Source organism: Podarcis filfolensis, assembly GCF_964270895.1.
Source record: "Podarcis filfolensis genome assembly, chromosome: 5".
In the NCBI taxonomy this organism is placed as follows: Eukaryota; Metazoa; Chordata; class Lepidosauria; order Squamata; family Lacertidae; genus Podarcis; species Podarcis filfolensis.
Window position 1 is genome coordinate 401,506 of NC_139608.1, and position 17,860 is coordinate 419,365.

Here is a 17,860-nt window from a genome sequence, read left to right on the forward strand (position 1 = left end):
GAGCTGGGATGCCTTAAGTCGTAAGAGACTCTCAGGCAGCCTTCATCCGTGGGGTGCCCTCTGGGCTCTGCCATCCTCCTTCTCCCATCACAGGAGCAGAGGAAGCTGCCTTAGGCCAGTGGCCGGACTCAGTGTATCTGGCTGAGCCTGCCCACACTGACTGGCAGCAGCGGCTCTCCAGGCTTTCTGGCAGGGAGTTTCTTGAAGCCCCACTGGGGATTGAGTGTGGGCCCTTCTGCGTGGCAGGCGGGGGCTCTGCCCCATGGAGCTGGCCAGAGGTGTTCCTGGGTGAGCTTCCCTCAGGCTTGGCTGGAGGCCCACGTCTTCTTCCTTTCTCCCTAGGATAACCCCACGGTGGTCGTGGAAGACCTTCGGCTCTGCACAGTCAAGCACTGCGAAGACATTGAGAGGCGCTTCTGCTTTGAGGTCGTCTCCCCAACCAAGTAAGGGGGCCTTGGAAGGCGATGGGAGAGACGGGTGGCCCCTTCGGATGATGAAGCCAGAGAGGCAGAGAATAGCCGAGGGTGGGGTGGCTCTGGGGGGCAGAAGGGCCAATGTGGGGGGAGAAGCAAGGGGGAGAGAGGACAGATAAGTCAACGGTCGTCATCTAGGCTCATCATTATCACTCTTCTAACTTTTGATGGGAAGGTTCAGTGAATAGTTGCCAAAGTAATGAAATAAAATATATTCTAAAAGTTAGCTGATAACTCATATTAAAGTAAGATGCCATATCAGTTTTTTTTGTTTCAACGTGTTTAAAATAGAAATTGGGCCCAAATTTGGTTTATTTTAACTATTTGACACACACCCAAATATGGGCAAAGGAGCAGAAGCTGCCTTTCCTCCTCCTCCTCTTGTCACTTGGCAGGTGGTTTTGCTTTCTTGGGGGGATTTGGAGGCCTATCTCGGCTCACCTGGTCCAGCTTCCTGCTGTCCCCAAGCTGGGAGCGAGGGGGAAGGTGGCAGCTCAGGGGCAGAGCATCAGCCTTGCTTGCAGGAGGTCAGTCCCCAGGCTGGACTGAGGTCCCCTGAGCTGCCTCTCCTTGTTCCTGAGGCTCAGCTCTGGGCTGGCTGTGCCAGGGGGCCTTGGCAGAGGCTCAGGCGGTGGAGGTGGAGATGGGCAGGAGGGGTGTTGGTGCGTGTGGACTTGCCCGGCCATCTGGAGGCTCCTTCACCAGTCCTTGCTTGGGGACTCTGGAGCAGCTTCGTGGGGCCCTCACGGACATAGACCCACGTGGCTGTCCATGCACACGGGTCCTGGCTGCCCATCCAGGGCGCTTGATGGGTGGTTGGGGGCTTGCAGGCACGGTTGGTGCGAGGCAAACTGGCTCTAGGCGTGCTCAGCACCCACCCACCTACCTTCCTTCATTTATTTACTTATTTATTTTTCTCTCTCTCTCCCTCCCTTTCTCTCGTCTCTATCTGTCTGTCTCTCGCAGGAGCTGCATCCTTCAGGCAGACTCGGAGAAGCTGCGGCAAGCGTGGATTAAGGCGGTGCAGGCCAGCATTGCCACGGCCTACAGGGAGAAAGGGGACAGCACAGAGGCAAGTGGGAGAGGAGCCCTTTCTCCACCAGCGCAAGGGGCAGGGCAGGTGGCAGGGCAGCCTTGCGAAGAGCATCGCTGCCGGCAGAGGGCTCTCTAGGTGGCACAGCCTCCTGCTCTCCCTGCAGTGAAGCACACGAGGGCTTAAAGCTCCTTTTAGTGGATTCCCTTTGGGGCCCAGAGGAAGGTCCCTCCCTGCAGCTGCAGAAGAGGAGCTAGGGGGAAGGAAGGCCTTCAGTGGCTGCTGCCTGTGTGGGGCAGATAGTGGAGGGCTTTGCCTTTTGCCTTCTGCAGCCTGGGCGGCAGGCACAGGCGCCCAGAAGAGCTGCCCAGGGGAGCCAGGCTGCAGGAGGAGGAGGAGGCAGCCCTTGACGTCTCGGCTTTGCAGATTGGCGGCTGTCACACGAGTCCCTCTTTCTGCTCTTCTCCAGGTGGAGGGGAAGCCGTCCCCTTCCAGGGGGAGCCCGGAAACGGGCGCGGAACCCAAAGAGAAGCTGCTGAAAGGAGAGAGCTCTCTCCAGAGGGTGCAGAGCATTCCCGGCAACGCTGTCTGCTGCGACTGCGGCCTGGCAGACCCCCGGTGGGCCAGCATCAACCTGGGCATCACGCTGTGCATTGAGTGCTCTGGCATCCACAGGTGGGTAGGCTGGCCAGGTGGGCAGCTCAAGCCCCACACCAGGGAGGGAGGGCACAGTGCCCACCCTGGCCGATTTCATGCTCATTCTCCCTTCTTTCCTCTGCTTAGGAGCCTGGGTGTCCATTTCTCCAAAGTCCGCTCCTTGACGCTTGACTCCTGGGAGCCAGAGCTACTCAAGGTATTTGCCCAGCAGGTTGGGGCAGAAGAGAGCTGCAAGGAATCCCTCCTCCTCTTCCTGCACTTTGGGACCTGGGGGCAGCCCCTGGGGCCACATGGGCCTGGGAAGGGAAGAGAAGGCCCTCCTTCAAGGGTTCAGGGGCTGTCTCCGGGGGCAGAGGGGAGAAACCATCCTGTGCAGGGTCCTACGGGTGGCAGGGAACATAATATTCACCTGTAAAAAATTATACCAGGCAGGGTAACATTTGCATAATTCAGAGTTGAAATTGTGCTGTTGACATGAAATGCAATGGGTCTTTTTTTCTTTAAATACTTAGGAATTGGTTGAACAATTTATTTCGTAAAAATTCACTGCTTGATTGCAGGAAAAAATCCTCAGAGTGGAATTCTTGGTGTTTGCATTAAGCCGCTGCCATTTTGGGGGTGGCACAGAAGACTTTATAACACCTGTAAGGCAGACCAGGCCTTTCTGGTACAGAATCACCTGTGCCCATTGCGGTCAGTGGCCTTGAGGGCACAAAGGGGCTTCCGGTTTCAGTGAGCCCCCCTCCCTCCTGTGTCTGGTCTTCTCTATCCAGCCGATGGGAAGGAGGCAGGCTGTGCCCACGGCGGCTGACGGGTGCTACCCCCCCCCCCCGGAACCCGGGACGGTTTCTGCCTTTGACCAGTGAGGTGCCATTTAAGGGCAAAGGTGACCCTGAGCAGGTGCTGCCCTTCCTTTCAACTCTCCCTTCATTTCGCTTGCAGCTGATGTGTGAATTGGGAAATGAGGTCATCAACAGGGTATATGAAGCAAACGTGGAGAAGATGGGCGTCAAGAAGCCTCAGCCTGGAAGCCAGAGGTAGGCGGTGGGATCGCAGGATGGTAGAGTTGGAAGGGACCACGAGGGGCATCCAGTCCAACCCCTTCCCAACGTGGGGCTGGAACCCACAGCCCTCAGATGAGAGTCTCATGCTCTGCCAACTGAGCTGCCCCAGAGCTCAGCCTTGAAGTCAGCTCTGTGCCTTTGCTCTCAGGGCTCCTTTTGGGGGGGCAGCAGGGTGGGGGGTGGGGAGCCCATTTGCCTCTCAAGGGCCTCGTTCCTGGGGGTGGGCAAGAAATGGGAGGTCCAGTGGGCGAGGCCATCACCCCCTTCCCCTTTCCTACTCAGGAAGCTGCCAGGGAAGAGAGAGGGCAGAACTGGGTGCCTGTAGAGTGGGGGGGGGCTTCTCCTCCCCCCCAACTGACTCAGCAATTTATGGCTTCTCTCTGCCCCCTCCCCAATATGAAATCAGTTCTTGGGCAGCAGGTTCTCCACCTCCTGCTGTAAATATTCTGCATTAATCTGCAGCTCCTGAAAAACAGCAACCACAATGCAAATTTAGATGTGGATTTTTAACATGTTTTTCAAAAACAGCAGCACACACATTCCTAAATACCTCCAGGTATAGGGTGGCATATAAATTCAACTAATAATATTATTAATAATAAATCCCCTTTGTTGTAAAATATGCATTTTAAAACATGTTTTGTTATCTTTTGAGGGCCCAAGTCCTTGGTGCAGTGCAAAATTCAGTGCAGTGCAAAATCTGAGGGAGGAACTGCATTCCGACCCCCGTTCTTATTCTGAGAGATGCAAGATTGATTTGTTTGGGGATTTGCAAGGAGCGGTGTCCTGCAGCCTCCTCCCTGCACCCTGCAAGGCAGGCCAGGAGGTGCTGCAGAACACAGACCCCCCCCCCCACGGAGACACACAGCCCTCTCTGCTCATCTGGCCTCTTCCCCTCGCGCAGGCAGGAGAGGGAGGAGTACATCCGCGCCAAGTACGTGGAGAAGAGGTTTGTGGAGATGTGTCCTGCTGCCTCGGGAGGGAAACCTCGCCCTCGGAGCCAGGGGCCTCAAAGGCACAGCGGCAGCCCGGAGGGGAGAGCCGAGGAAGAGGAGGCCCCCCCAACAGCCAAGGAGCAAATGGCGGCAGCTCTGAGAGGTAGGGGCCCCTTCCGCCGATGTGCCACGAGAGGCTCGGTGGGGAGGAGCCAGAACTCTCCTCCTTCCTCTGCCCCCCTCTACTGACTTCCCTCCCTCAAGGAAATAAGAAACAGAGTCCGGATCACGTGGACGGAAGGAAAGGGAGCCTTTGCTCTTGCCCAGGCAGCTTGAGAGGGAGGCAGTGGGAAGCCTTGGGGGGGGCAGGCCTCGCTCTGGGGCGGAAGGGGAGCACTGGGGGGGGGGAGAGCCTTGTGAAGACCCAGGTGGGTGCATCATGGCAAAGTGTGGTGGGCAAGGGGTTTCAGGCGGGCTCTGGCACTGCTCCGGAAAGGGCCAGTGGGGCGAATGTGGGGAGAGATGGACAAGGGGCAGTCAGGAATTCTCCTAGGTTTGCGCAAGGCTGGATGAAGCGCAGAGAGGTCCTGTTTCCTGCAGAAGCTCCCTGGATGTCGTTCTGGGAGGGCTGTGGTGCCTCTGCTGCCCACCCTGTACTAACTGGCTGCTTCTCCTCCCTCTCCTCCTCCTCTTCCTCCTCCTTTCCTTCCTTCCTTCTTTCCTTCCTCCTGCCTGCTGGGCTCTGCTTTGCTAACTTGCATGCCCCCAGGGGTTGGTGTCAGTAGCGACGAGGTGAGGCGGGAATCCCTGTTCTGCCCCGATGAGCTAGATTCACTCTTCTCCTACTTTGATACTGCCTCAAAGCTGCGGAGTAGTAAGTACCTCCCTCTCTCTCTCTCTCTCTCTCTCTCCCTCTCTTTCTCTCCTTCCTTCCCTCTGAGCTGTCCCTGTGCCTTCTTCTCACCTGCCCAGTGTCCTGCTTGGCGCTTCCCTTTGCCTGTCCTTCACCTGCTTGTTGTGTACACCTTGGAAGGGAACAAGAGAACATAGATGAGCCTGCAGGATCAGGCCAGTGGCCCCTCTTCTCACAGGGGCCGACCAGCAGTCTGTGGGAAACCAGCAAGCGGATCTGAGTGCAAAAGCAGCCCACCCCTGCAGAATCCAGAAGCATCGCTGCCTCCAGCTGTGGAAGCAGAGCTGAGCCCCCTGGCTAGGAACCCTTGCTCACCCTCCTCCTCCTCTTTTAAAGCCATCTAGATGGGTTACTACCTCCTGCGGGAGGGAGTTCCACAGTTCCACTATGTTCTGGGTGGAAAGGGGCTTACTTTTCTCTATCCTGAATCTTCCAAGATTCTTCTTCTCATTGATTGCCCACAATCTCTGTTACGAGAGAGGAAGGAATTTTTTTCTCCATTCTCTCTCATGCAGTGCATAATTCTACAAACTTCCATCATTTCCCCCCTTACTCGCCCTTTCTCTAAACTGGAAAGTGCTGCAACCATTCTTCACAGGGGAGTTCTGCCATCCCCTTCCTTGTTTTGGCTGCCCTTTTCTGAAGGGGAGACGGAGCCTGAGAGCTGTGGGGCTTCCAGGACAGTGCTTGTTTTTCCACCCGGGATTTGGGAGGTGAGACCCCGCTGGGGTGCTTGTGCCGTGCTGCTGTGTGGGCGTCTCACGGCCGTGCTGCTTCTTCCCACAGTGCGCAGCAACGACAGCGGCTTCCAGCACAGCAGGGAGCAGCTGGCCTCAGCCGTCTCAGCCAGCACCTTGTATGAGCCAGGTGGGTTTGCGGGCGGAACGCCAATCTAGGCAGCCTGGCATGGCCAAACCGTTGTCTCTCCCCTCCCCGCTGTGTCCCAAAGGTCTTGTTCCCTGTCCGCCACCTCCAGTCCTGACCCCGGGGGTGTACAATCAGAGAAGTGTAGAGTTGCCACCACGAGGGTCGCCCACTCCAACCCCCTGCAATGCCAGGGTCAAAGGAGCATGGGGAACTGACGTTATTTGCCTATTTTGTGCCCTTCTGTTTGCCCTTTTGGAGCTCTTCACAATCTTTCTCTTTCAGCCGCCCTGAACAATTTAGCGTCACCCGCAAACTTGGCCCCCTGCCTGCTCACCCCTGACTCTAGATCCTTTATGAACAATTTAGAATAAGCCCAGGTCCCAGTCCCGATCATAGAATCATAGAGTTGGAAGAGACCACAAGGGCCATCGAGTGCCAAGCAGGAAACACCATCAGAGCACTCCTGACATATGGTTGTCAAGCCTCTGCTTAAAGACCTCCAAAGAAGGAGACTCCACCCCACTCCTTGGCAGCATCCTTGGGGAACTCCGTTTTCTCCCTTTGGAGAACTGTCTGGGGATTCCTACTCTTTGCTTCCTGAAACCCACGAGAGGCCCTCTCCTCTTCTTCCTCCTCTGCTAAGCTTCCTTGGGAGTCTTGGGTGAGGTGCTTTGTTGACAGTCCACCGGATCTCCTCTCTCTGTGAAGGCTGTTTGGGGAGTCACACCTCCTCTCCCCCCCCTTTCCAGAGGCTGAAAGGCCTGAGGCTGCTTCTTCCCGAGATGCCCGTCCAGATGTTCCGGGGCTGCAGCTGTACTTGGCCTCCTTCCAGAAGAGCCTTCCTGGCATGGCCGAGGCGCTGGCGCACGGGGCGGACGTCAACTGGGTCAATGCAGCAGAGGGCAGGTCCACGCCGCTGATCCAGGCCGTCCTGGGGGTGAGCCTTGCTTTCTTCTGGCCCCATAGTGCCAGGCAGAGGTGGAGAGCCAGGGGGTGGGTCTGAGGCCTTCTTTGGGCGCCCAGCTCAGCTGTGGTCTTCTCCGCAGGGCTCCTTGGTCACTTGTGAATTCCTGCTCCAGAACGGGGCCAACGTGAACCTCCGGGACGCCAAGGGCAGGGGCCCCCTCCACCATGCCACCGTCTTGGGGCACACCGGGTAGGTGCGCTTCTCGTTGCCCTTCTTGGTGGGGGTGGGGAGGAAGGGCCTTGAGAAGCCTCTGCATGGTGCTTATTTTGAAGGGGCCTTTTCTGTGGTGGCTCCCCGTTTGTGGGATGCTCTCCCCAGGGAGGCTCACCAGGCGCCTTAGCTGCATCTCTTTAGGCAAAAACGTTCTTTTTCTCCCAAGCCTTTGGCTAATTAAACAATCTGCATTTTAAACTGAGGGCGAGGCCTTATTTTTTGTTTGTTTGTTACTATGTTGTGTCTTTATATTGTAAACCGCCCTGTGATCCTTGGATGAAGGGCAGTGTAGAAATTTAATGAACAATGGCAATTAATGAATTAGCAGAGTAAGGGGGGATGGCCAGGCCTGGAGGAGAGCAAGGGGGATCCTGCTTTGTGGGAGAAGAGATGGCAGGCATGCAGCTGCTGGGTGACCTTGGGCCAGTCACACATCTCTGAAGTCTCTCAGCCCCACTCCCCTCACAGAGTGTTTGTTGTGGGGAGGAAGGGAAAGGAGATTGTGAGCCGCTTTGAGACTCCTTAGGGTAGTGATAAAGTGGGATATCAAATCCAAACTCCTCCTCTTCTTCTTCTTCGCAGGCAGGTGTGTTTGTTCCTGAAACGGGGCGCCAACCAACATGCCACGGATGAGGAAGGGAAGGACCCCCTGAGTGTGGCCATTGAAGCTGCCAACGCGGATATAGTGACGCTGTGAGTAAGGCTGGGCCCCTCCCCCCCCAGTTGGCACCCCTGGGGCAGAGCTGCTCTGTCAGACCACAGAGCCTGTCAGCTCAGAGTGGGGTACAGTGGCCGGGGGGGGGGGGGTCAGAGTGGGGATGGAAGAGCTCAGAGGGGCTGCCTCCTGGGCGGGTGGTGGGTGCTGCAAGACCACCCACTTCAGGTTCTGCCCCACCTCACCATGTGCCCTCTTCCCTCTCCTCCTCGCAGGCTGCGCTTAGCCAGGATGAACGAGGAGATGCGGGAATCCGAGGGACTCTACGGCCAGCCAGGTCAACCTTCCAGTAACCCCACTGAGATGCAATACCGGAAGTGCATCCAGGAGTTCATTAGCCTGCAGCTGGATGAGGCCTGAGCGGAGCCCTTGCTGGTCTGGTGGGAGGGGCTGCCCGCCCCCCTGGCACTCTGCTGCAGAGACCCTGAGTGGGCAGCCGCCTCCTGCTCCAGCAGCCGCTTCTCCGCTTCCCTCCCCCACGGGGCGCCAAGGACCACAAAGCCCCGTTTGGCACAGCCCTGTCCAGAGAATTGCGGGGGGGGGGGACGGTTTGGCCACACTGCAAAGCCCGCCTTCCCCTGCTTCATAATCGCACCGGAGAGTTGAGGGATGGGCTGTGAAATCCCCGTCCAGCAAGTATATTTCATGGGGGGGGGGCATTGGCTACTGTATGTGCTCTTCAGAGAATTGGGGGAGGGTGGAGAGATGGCAGCAGCCTGGGCAGGATCAGGCCCGTTGCCAGGAGGTATCAGCTCAGAGCGTTCCAGGAACCTGGGCCAAGAAAGGTCAGATTCCATCCCTGCCTAATTCTGCCTCCAAGTCCGCCTGCCTCTGCCTCCCTTGCGCTGCTTTTGCTGGCTGGGGTGGGGGGGACCCCCCTGCCCCTCTCCCCATCCCTCGAGCCTGGGACCTTTACCCGGGGGCTGCCGGGAGCCTTTGGCCCTGGGCATTGGGGTCGCCCCGTGGGTGAGGAGCTGACAATCAAAAGCAAGGGAGGGCTGCAGTTGCTCAGGGAGCTCAGAGCCGCCCTTCCAGGCCTGGCAGGAGCAGGAGAAGCAGGATTAGCCCAGGAGGGCAGAAATGCGAGTTCCCCACCAGAGCCCCTCTTCTCTGGGTGGCCATTGTCACTGCAAGAGCGCAGGGCTGGGCTGCCAAGAAGCACAGCTGGAGGCCAGCCTGGCCGTCCAGGCCCCCTGCCCTGGCTGAGTCCTGGCTCTGCCCTCCTCCCTGAAGAGGGGGCTCTGGCAGCTGTCCTCCTGCTCCCCTCCCTAGGGGCTCCTTCCCGGCCTGGCAAGTGCTGGTGCCCCCGTCTTCCTCTCCCCTCCTGGCCAAGCCTCGCTGGCAGATCCACAGTCCCTGGGATCAGGGGCCCTGGGGGGGCACAGAGGGTGCCCTCCCAGGTGTGGGATAGCCGCTTCGGTGCACGGAGTGACGTACACACTGCAGCTGGGGGCGGAGCGAGCTGCCAATGGCGGACATTCGGCGCACTGCCCGCCTACGACTGCCAAATGTCACCCCCTGTAGCAAAGACACCTGGGGCGGGCCACCCCCACTGCAACCCCCATCCTCCGCCCCTGGGAGCCTCCTGCACCCGCTTCTCTCCCCGGTTGGTGCCTTTTCAGTTGGGTTTGGGGAGTCAGGGCTGGAGAGCAGCGAGTCATTTTGCACTATTAATGCACACAGGTCCTTTGAATGTGTCTGGCTACTGATCCTCAAATGCAGCTCAGTGTGCAATTCAAGGGCACTTTATGTTTCCTCTCTTTTCATACGGGAGTTTCTGTTTCTCGAGTGGCCAAAACTTGAACCCAAAGAGAATGTCCCCCGAAACAGCTTCTGCTGGGCAGCTGAGCTTTACCTATCCAGGAGCAGCAGCACCCTGTCTGTCTCAGAGACGCTGCACCTTGAATGTTACCAAAGAGCACCCAGGGGTGCCTTTGGTGGGTAAGTCTTGCCAATGAGGCCTGGGCCCTGGGAGGTCTTTCCCAGGCCCACTTCAGACCACGTAGCACAAATGCCCAGCAGCAGCTCCTGTTTTCCTTGGGGGAAACTGGCAAAGGGGGTGCCCAGTCCCCAGAGAAGCCGCTGCTGGCCCTCCTGGGCCCCTCTGGCTTGTGCCTGCCCCCCCGACTCTCCTGGGGCCGACTTGAATGTACTGCCAGCCTGCTCTGGCCCCAGTGGCGGTCAAAGCAATTTCAGGGCAGGCCAGGAAGTAGAAAGGGCTGGGCCCTCCCCGCCAAAGCCGGGCGCCAGAAGAGACTGCTCCACCCCACGCACAAGAATCCCAGGTCTTCCCTGGCTCCTGCTCGAGGCGCCACCTCCACTCCCCATTCCCTTGCTCAGCACTTGGGGTCAATTTTGGGGTGCTCTTCTTGCCTGGGTTTGTGGGAAGCTGCTTTTTTCTCCTTCCTTCCTTCCTTCCTTCCTTCCTCCCTTCCTCCCAGCATCTTTTGTTTCTCTAACGTTGAGCTTCCTCTCTCTGGCTGCCTTTGAGGTTCTCTCCTCAGGTAGAGTCTGACTTTTTCTGTTGCTTTTCCAGGGCTTGGGAGCAGATGCAGGGCGGCTTTTCTGGATGGAGAAACGGGACCCGTGAACCCCCTTGTGGGACGGGCATTGCTTTGCCCACCTTGAGCACATTGGGAGTCACAGCCGGGCAGGGGCAGGGTTTCCAAAGGCTTGCGGAAGCCCTTCTGGGCTGGAGTATTATGGTCTGGGAGGACCAGAGTCCTAAATAAAAGCACCTTCAAGTGGCGAGGCTCTGGAGGGGACAGGGGAGGCCTCAGCGCCTGGCCCACTTGGGGGAACCACTTTGCAAGTGAAGTTTGCAGTGCAGGTTTTAGGCAAGCAGCAGGACGCTGGTTCTGGGGGGGTGTTGGAGTAGTAGGAGACGCTCCCGGTGGGAATGCTACCCAGCTGAAGCCTTGGATGCTCAGCCACCAGGATGCTTTTCTTGGGAGGGGCAGCAGATGGCTGTGCTCCTCTGCCGCCCCCTTCACTGAAAGCGCAATTCTCCATTTCCCCCCTCTTCCTCTTGCAGGAGATGAAACCTACCAGGACATCTTTCGAGACTTCTCACAAATGGCGTCCAATAACCCGGAGAAGCTAAACCGCTTTCATCCGTCAGATGTGCAGAAGCCCTGAAGGCTCCGGGGCTGGGGGGAGACCAAGACTAGCCCCCCCCCTGCCTCCTCCTTGAAAGCTCATCCCTCCTTTTTATACATAAACACTGCTTTGAGTAATAGATGCTGTTTGCAGTTTGTTAGCAGTTGTATCACCTGGAAAATGCAACCAGAGTGGCTGGGAAGGAAGGGAAGCTGGGTGTAGATATGCTGAGCGGGGGGGGGGGGGGATCTGCAGGAATCTCTTCCCACCTGGATCCACCCCACCCCTTTTTGAGCTGCCTTCCCTCCTTGGGTGGAGGTGCTTGCAGACAGCAGGGAAGAGCTTGTCTTATTTATGTCCTTCACAAGATTTATGTATCACTTGGCTGAAATGAAACTTCAAAGCAGTTTTCTCTTGTATCTTCCCTGATGGTAACTTTCTCCCTCCCCCCCCATCACCTGTGTCCTCAAACTGCCCTTGTAGCCTTCTTCTCGGGGGGGGGGCAGCATTTCCTAGCCAAGAGCAGCTTGTGGGACCATCAAAGGCTTGCAACTACTGACTGTGGTGCCTCAACATTGGAATGGTGGAGACTCTGACCAAGTCACTGGGTTCACTCTGCCCCCCAGCATGTTCTAACACCCACTTTTAAAAATGACTGTCCCAGGAAAACTGGTGGAATATATTAGTAAAGATTTTATTTTTTAAAAAACCCAGCTTTTGACAAAGCCGAGCTTACAAAGAGGAAAGGTCCTGTTGTGGGTCAGGAACTGGTTTTGCAAGAAGAGAAGGAATATGGGGAGTTCTCCAAATGGAGAAAGTGGAGGCCCCCAAGGATCGGGATTGGGACCTGTGCTTTCTAAATGGTTCCTAAAGGATCTAGAGTCAAGGGTGAGCAGGGAGGGGGGCAAGTTTGCTGGTGATGCTAAATTGTTCAGGGTGGTTGAAAAAGAGATTGTGAAGAGCTCTGAAAGGACTTCTCCAAACGTAGCAAAGGGGCTGCAAGTGCAATTCAGTGAAAACAAGTGCAAAGCGATGCATGTCAGGACACACAAAAATCACATACATGCTCTTGGAGTCTGAACTGGCAGTGACTGACCAGGAATGAGACCTCAGGACCACAGTGGACAGCGCCATGAAGATCCCGACTCCCGTGTGCAGTGGCTGTGAAACCAAATTCTATGCTAGGGATCATTAGGAAAGGATCTCAAAACTGCCAGTCTCATAATGCTATTGTTATACAAATTATGGTGTGGCCACATTTGAGATGCCAGGTACGGTTCTGGTTGCCTCACCTGAAAAAGGATATTGTAGAGTTGGAAAAGGTTCAGAAAAGAGTAACCACAATTATCAAGGGGGGTGGGGGGTGGAACAACGCCCCAGGGAGAAATGCTGCAGTGCCTGGAACTTTTTTTAGAGAAAGTGGAAAGAGGTTTTTCTTCTAAAACTAGAACTCATGAACATCCAATGAACCCAGCACAGAGGCAGTGAGGGCCACCAACCTGGGTGACTTTAAAAGGACAAATTCATGGAGAGCTAGGCTAGAGGAGAGGAGAATGCTCTTGTGCCAATCGGGTCCCGTCTGTGGGCTTCTCAGGTAGCCGTGATGGAGAGGCAGGGGCTCCACAGCAGCCGCCCAGAACCTCCTGTTTTGCCTCTGGGCTGTTGCCCGCACACCCTCCCTGCAGAGCATCTGGGGGCCTGACGGGCTGCCTCCTCCCGCCCCCCGGATAAGGGGGGCCCTGCAGTGGCCGCGGCTCCCGCCCGTCGCCGCCTGGTCTCCTTCCATCTGAGGCTGGCTCGGGCTAAGGGGGGCCCTTCTTCGCTTGGCAGGGGCCCCGCCAGAGGCCAGAGCTCTCCAGGAGGGAAGAGCGCAGCGCCACGCGGGCCTCCCGCTCTGCAACTCGACCGGGGCAGGCCAGGCTCACCTCCCCCCCCCGGGCCTCCTTCGGGGGAAACGAGCAGAGGGAGCGTCTGTTGGATCGGGCCAAGCCCCGCCGCCCCCCCCCCGCAACCTGCTCTCGCAGCGCTGGCACAGCTGGATCCGAGCGCAAGAGCAGCTGGCAGCCCTCCATCCCGCTCTCCCTTCATTTCCCCGATCCTCTTTTAAAGGCATCCCGGGGGTGTTAAATCTGCGTTGGGACCCTTGGGAGGAGAAGTCCTGTCTTTGGTCCGCCCTGGGTGTTTCCCCGCTCATCTCCGCGGGATGCTGGCGTCCCCCTGCAGCCCTGGCCGCGCCGCGCCGGCTTTTCCGCCGGGAGCCCCTCTTCCTCCTCTTCCTCCTCCTCCTCCTGCTGCTGCGCTGCCGGGTCCGCCTCTTCTCGTCCTTCTCCTCCGCCTCTTCCGCCGCCGCCGCCGCCCAGCATGGCGCGTCTGGCCGGGTCTCCGGCGTCTCTGCTGCGGCCCCCTCCCTGCGCGCTGGCGGCGGCGGCGGCGCTGGCCGTGCTGTGCGCCCTCTACTACGCGCGCTCGCCCGCCTCGCCCCAGCCCCGCGCGCCGCCGCCGCCTCCGCCGCCCGCCTCCGCCCCGGCTGTCCCGGCCGCCGCCTCGGGCGGGGAGAGCAAGGCCAAGGCGGGCGAGGAGCTGCTGGCCTCGGCGGGGGCGGCGGGGGCGGCGGGCGAGGCCGAGCTGCACGTGCTGCTGCTGCTGGCCAAGGCCGAGCGCAACGCGGCGCTGCGATCCAAGGCCGAGGCGGCGCTGCGCTCGCTGGCGCGCTTCGCCAAGCTGGGCCCGCGCCAGGCCCTCGTGCTGCACCTGCTCAGCGACGCGCCCAGCCGCCCCGTCGGGAAGGCCGTCCTCCGCGAGGCGCTGCGCAGCGCGCAGTTCCAGCACAAGGTGCGCTCCCGGCAGCTTGCCCTTGCGCTGCGCCCGGGCGCAAGGTCCCTTCGGTCCCGGCCGGGGCTCTTGCGCGGGCAGCCCCGCTCTCCCCGACGCGCATCCCTCCCCCTGACGGCTGCTTCTCCGCTTCCCGCAGGTGGTCTTCCACGACGTGGACGTGGTGGCCGAGAAGCTGCTTCCCCTGGTCGAGGCCATGCAGAAGCTCTTCAGCGCCGGCGCCGGAAGCTACTATGGCGACTCCCTCTTCTTCCTCTCGCTGGCCATGCACCGCGTCCTGCCCAAAGGTCAGCAGGCAGATGGGCACCCCCTCCACCTGCCCCCTCCCTGGCATCCTTGGCGCTCCTGCTTTAAGAAGCGCTTCCGCACGCCTGGCGCTTGGGGTCCAGGGGGTGAGCTCGGCCAGGGTGGCAGCGCCAGGTGAGATCGCCAAAGTCGACTGAGTAGATGAGGTGCCCCAGGGCCTGGCCTGGCCACGGGGGCAGAAGGGGCTGTGCCCACAGCCACCGCCAGAGGATGGGGAGGGGGTGGCGGCAGGGGCTTCTCTCTCTTTCTCTTCCCCCTAACAGGAAAGTGTTCCATGCTGCCTCCCGCTGCCATTGGCAGCAAAAAGCCCTGTCCCAGAATGCACCACAAAGACTGCCCCCCCTTCATCTCAGTGCAGCAGGGAGAGGGGGAGAAGGTGCAATATACAGTTACTGAGCCCCCACGACCCACCCCCTGCCCCCTACCTGACTGCCATGTATGGTCTTGGTCCCTGGCCTCTTCCTCTGGGTGGGGGCTGAATGAAGCCTCCCTGGGGGGGGGGAGCTGTGCCTGGGGGGGACCAAGGGAGCAGGGAAGGTGCTTCAGAGGCTCCTCGTTGCCCCTCCCCCACAGAGATTTCGAGGATCATCCAGGTGGACCTTGATGTGGAGTACAGGACCAACATCCGGGAGCTCTTTGAAGAGTTTGACAACTTCCCAGAAGGGGCCGTGATTGGCATCGTCCACGAGATGCAGCCCGTCTATCGGTAGGTGCCAGCAGTGGGTGCTCCGGGGGGGGGGGTTACTTGGGATCCTAGCAGAAGCTGCACATGGGCACAAGGGGTGCTCAGAGGTGGCTTTCCAGAATTCCCCCCCCCCCCCCACGCTCAGGACAAAAGATTTGAGAAGGGAAGTTGGCCAGAAAATCTGTGGGGAATGTGAGCTCTTGGGGTGGAGATTGGGGGCCCACAGTGTGAAACTCAACAGGAGCTCACTTTTGGGGGGGGGCGGTTGTCAGTTTCATTTGCTGCTTACAAACACCTGGTAGGACATGGGACACATGTAGCAAGGGGGGCAGGCCTGGGGGGGCACTGCTGCTGTCAGATGGAGCCTGGGGAGGAAGGGGGCCAGCTCCGCCCTCCATCTCCTCTGCTGGCTAGGGAGTGGGGCTGCTCTCCAGATGTTTCCTTCCTTTGCTCTTGCCAGCTGTTTGTACGCAGCTCTTGCCAGCAGGGGCCTGGGATGGGGCTGGCCGTGCTCATTCCCCCAACTTTCCTTCCTGACTTTGTTTGGAAGAGACAGGAGGACTTTTGCCGCCTCGGCTGTCCCTGCAAAGGAGAATGAGACACATTCAGGGCTGTCCATGACTGCCGGCCCCACGGCCTGAGCTCTGCCCTTCGCAGTCAGAGGCAGCAACGCTTCTGAATCCCAGCTGCAGAAACGGCAGGCGGGCAGAGCTGCTCTTGGGTTCGAATCCTGATTGCGAGTTTTCTAATAGAAGCAGAAGAGGATGCTGGACTGGACGGGACCCTGGCCTAATCCTGCAGGGCTCTGACTTGCCTTTCCTCTTGCGCAGGCACCTCTTCTGGCAGTACCGCCAGGAGCACCCGGGGACCAGGGTGGGGGAGCCCCCGCCGGACGGCCTCCCCGGCTTCAACAGTGGGGTCCTCCTGCTGGACCTGGAGGCCATGCGCCACTCGGAGCTCTACAACCGCCTGCTGGAGCCGGGCGCCGCCCAGCGCCTGGCGGACCAGTTCCACTTCCGGGGCCACCTGGGCGACCAGGACTTCTTCACACTGGTGGGCATGGCTCACCCGGAGCTCTTCCACGTCCTCGACTGCACCTGGAACCGGCAGCTCTGCTCCTGGTGGCGTGAGCACGGCTACCGCGACGTCTTTGACCACTACTTCCGCTGCGACGGCCACGTCCGGATCTACCATGGCAACTGCAACACGCCCATCCCCCAGGAGTAGCCCCTGCTGGCCAGGGGGAGTTTGGGGGCGGCAGCTGTGCTGTGGTCACTGCAGGGCTCTCGCCATGTCTCTTTGGGGGGTTCCATCAAGTGGAGGTTGCTCCCTTTCCCTTGCGCACAACTGGGGTCTTCCTGGGAGGAGTCCTCGTGGGCCTTGCAGGAAGGATGGGAGCTGAGTGCCTTCTGCCACCAGCCAGCGATTGTTGTTTTGGGACCCAGACACTGCAGGGAGAGGGAGGCGAGCCCAAGGCCTCTCTGGAGCTGACACCGCCTGCTGGACATTTCCCTGGCAGCTCCCTGGGGGGCTGTGAACGTTTGCCCCTTGACTGCAGAGCGCGGCCATCCACGTTCCGATCTTGGCTGCAGCACACGTGCCCAGCAAGGCAGCAGGATCGTGGCCCCCGGAGCAAGAACAGCTTATTGCGGACCAAGCCTGGATTCTGCAGAGATCCATTGGCCCCCAGTGCCACTAGAGCACTCAGCCCTCTGCCCCGGCCTTCCTCGCCAACATCCTTTGGGGCTGTGGGGAACAGGCCCTGCTGCCCTTTGGGCCCAGGGGAGACTGTGGGGCAGGGAGGCCTTGTCCTGGGGGTGATGGTGTGGTTCTTCTTCTGCTGTCAGGCAGTAGGGCAGGGGGTGAGACCTGGGGGGAGAAGGAGAGGGTGCCAGGAGTCTTTTGTCCCTTCTGCAGGAGCAGAATAAAATGCATTCCAACAGGCCCAGCATGTCTCTCACCTCTGGGGAAAGCGGGGTGGAAGGAGAGGAGTCTGCAGCAGGGAAACGAAATGGCTTGCTGGAAGTCAGACCAGGCCTCTTGGATCAGGAATGGAAAGCTGTTCAAACCGAGAGAAGTAGAAAGCTAAGTCCCCCAAGGAACAGGATTGGGGCCTGTGCTTCTTAAACTTGTTCATAAAGGATCTTGTCCAAACTTGGGTTTCCAGCTGTTTTTGGACTACAACTCCCATCATCCCCAGCTAGCAGGACCAGTGGACAGGGACGATGGGAATGGTAGCCTGAAAACAGCTGGAGACCCAAGTTTGGGAAACACTGGTCTAGAGCCAGGGGTGAGCAGGGAGGGGGCCAAGTTTGCTGGTGACACTAAATTGTTCAGGGTGGTTAAAACAAAAAGAGATTGTGAAGAGCTCCAAAAGGATCTCTCCAGGTGTAGTGGCTGCAACATGGCAAGTGCAATTCAATGGAAAAGAGTGTAAAGTGCTGCAGGTTCCCATGGAAAATGTCGATTTCACATACACACTTGTGGGGCCTGAAATGGTGGTGAAGACCAGGAGTGGGTCCTCTGGGTTGGAGCAGAGAGAGAGCAGTAGAGATGTTGGGCCCATGTGCGACAGCCGTGAAAAAGGCAAATTCCACACTAGGGATCATCAGGAAAGGAATTGAAGACAAAACTACTGACATGCTGTTTACAAATCAGTGGTGTGTCTGCATTTGGAATCCTGTGTCCAGTTCTGGTCGCCTCACCTCAAAAAGGATATCGTAGAGCAGGAAAAAGTTCAGAAAAAGGCAACAGAAATGACCAAGGGAACAGAGTGACTGTCCTCTGCCCCCATGGGGAAAGGTTGGAAAATTTGGGACTCTTTAGAGAAAAGGTGAGTAAAAGGAGACATGATAAAAGCGTGACACAGGTTGCCTGGCATAGAGAAAGTAGGTGAAGAAAAGTGTTTCTTTCCGTGGTTTCCAGCAACTGGCAGAAGCACTGGTGCCCCTGCTGTGCAGTCAGAAGCAGAGCCTTCATCCTTCTAGGAGCCATCAATAGCCCTCCTCTCCATGAATTGTTCTGATCCTCTTTTAAAGCCTTCTAGGTTGGTAGCCATGGATCAGGGCCTCCTGGGGGCGTGAGTCCCACAATTTAACTCT

At 58.4% G+C, this 17,860-nt stretch overlaps 2 protein-coding genes across 10 annotated transcripts in view; both read left to right on the top strand.

Moving 5' to 3' along the window:
* The window catches only part of ACAP2 (ArfGAP with coiled-coil, ankyrin repeat and PH domains 2), a 32,262-nt gene extending 21,187 nt beyond the window's left edge, over positions 1 to 11,075 (top strand). For 3 of the 9 annotated variants that reach the window (XM_083616099.1, XM_083616091.1, XM_083616094.1), the window contains 13 exons: positions 343 to 443; positions 1,440 to 1,545; positions 1,976 to 2,181; positions 2,290 to 2,359; positions 3,106 to 3,200; positions 4,132 to 4,325; positions 4,932 to 5,036; positions 5,862 to 5,942; positions 6,692 to 6,879; positions 6,989 to 7,098; positions 7,705 to 7,815; positions 8,053 to 8,114; positions 10,872 to 11,075. In XM_083616099.1, the coding sequence (XP_083472225.1) occupies positions 343 to 443; positions 1,440 to 1,545; positions 1,976 to 2,181; positions 2,290 to 2,359; positions 3,106 to 3,200; positions 4,132 to 4,325; positions 4,932 to 5,036; positions 5,862 to 5,942; positions 6,692 to 6,879; positions 6,989 to 7,098; positions 7,705 to 7,815; positions 8,053 to 8,114; positions 10,872 to 10,975 (1,533 nt within the window). In that variant the 3' untranslated portion in view covers positions 10,976 to 11,075. The remainder of the gene's footprint in view (positions 1 to 342; positions 444 to 1,439; positions 1,546 to 1,975; positions 2,182 to 2,289; positions 2,360 to 3,105; positions 3,201 to 4,131; positions 4,326 to 4,931; positions 5,037 to 5,861; positions 5,943 to 6,691; positions 6,880 to 6,988; positions 7,099 to 7,704; positions 7,816 to 8,052; positions 8,115 to 10,871) is intronic. The other 6 variants (XM_083616093.1, XM_083616092.1, XM_083616097.1 and 3 more) reach the window with 2 other exon arrangements.
* A 2,207-nt stretch (positions 11,076 to 13,282) lies between these two features.
* XXYLT1 (xyloside xylosyltransferase 1) lies at positions 13,283 to 16,703 on the top strand. Its single transcript, XM_083612951.1, has 4 exons — positions 13,283 to 13,768; positions 13,908 to 14,055; positions 14,648 to 14,780; positions 15,590 to 16,703. The coding sequence occupies exons 1-4, from the start codon at positions 13,298 to 13,300 to the stop codon at positions 15,984 to 15,986; spliced, it is 1,149 nt and encodes a 382-aa protein (XP_083469077.1). The 5' UTR covers positions 13,283 to 13,297; the 3' UTR covers positions 15,987 to 16,703.
* The last annotated feature ends 1,157 nt before the right edge of the window (positions 16,704 to 17,860 follow it).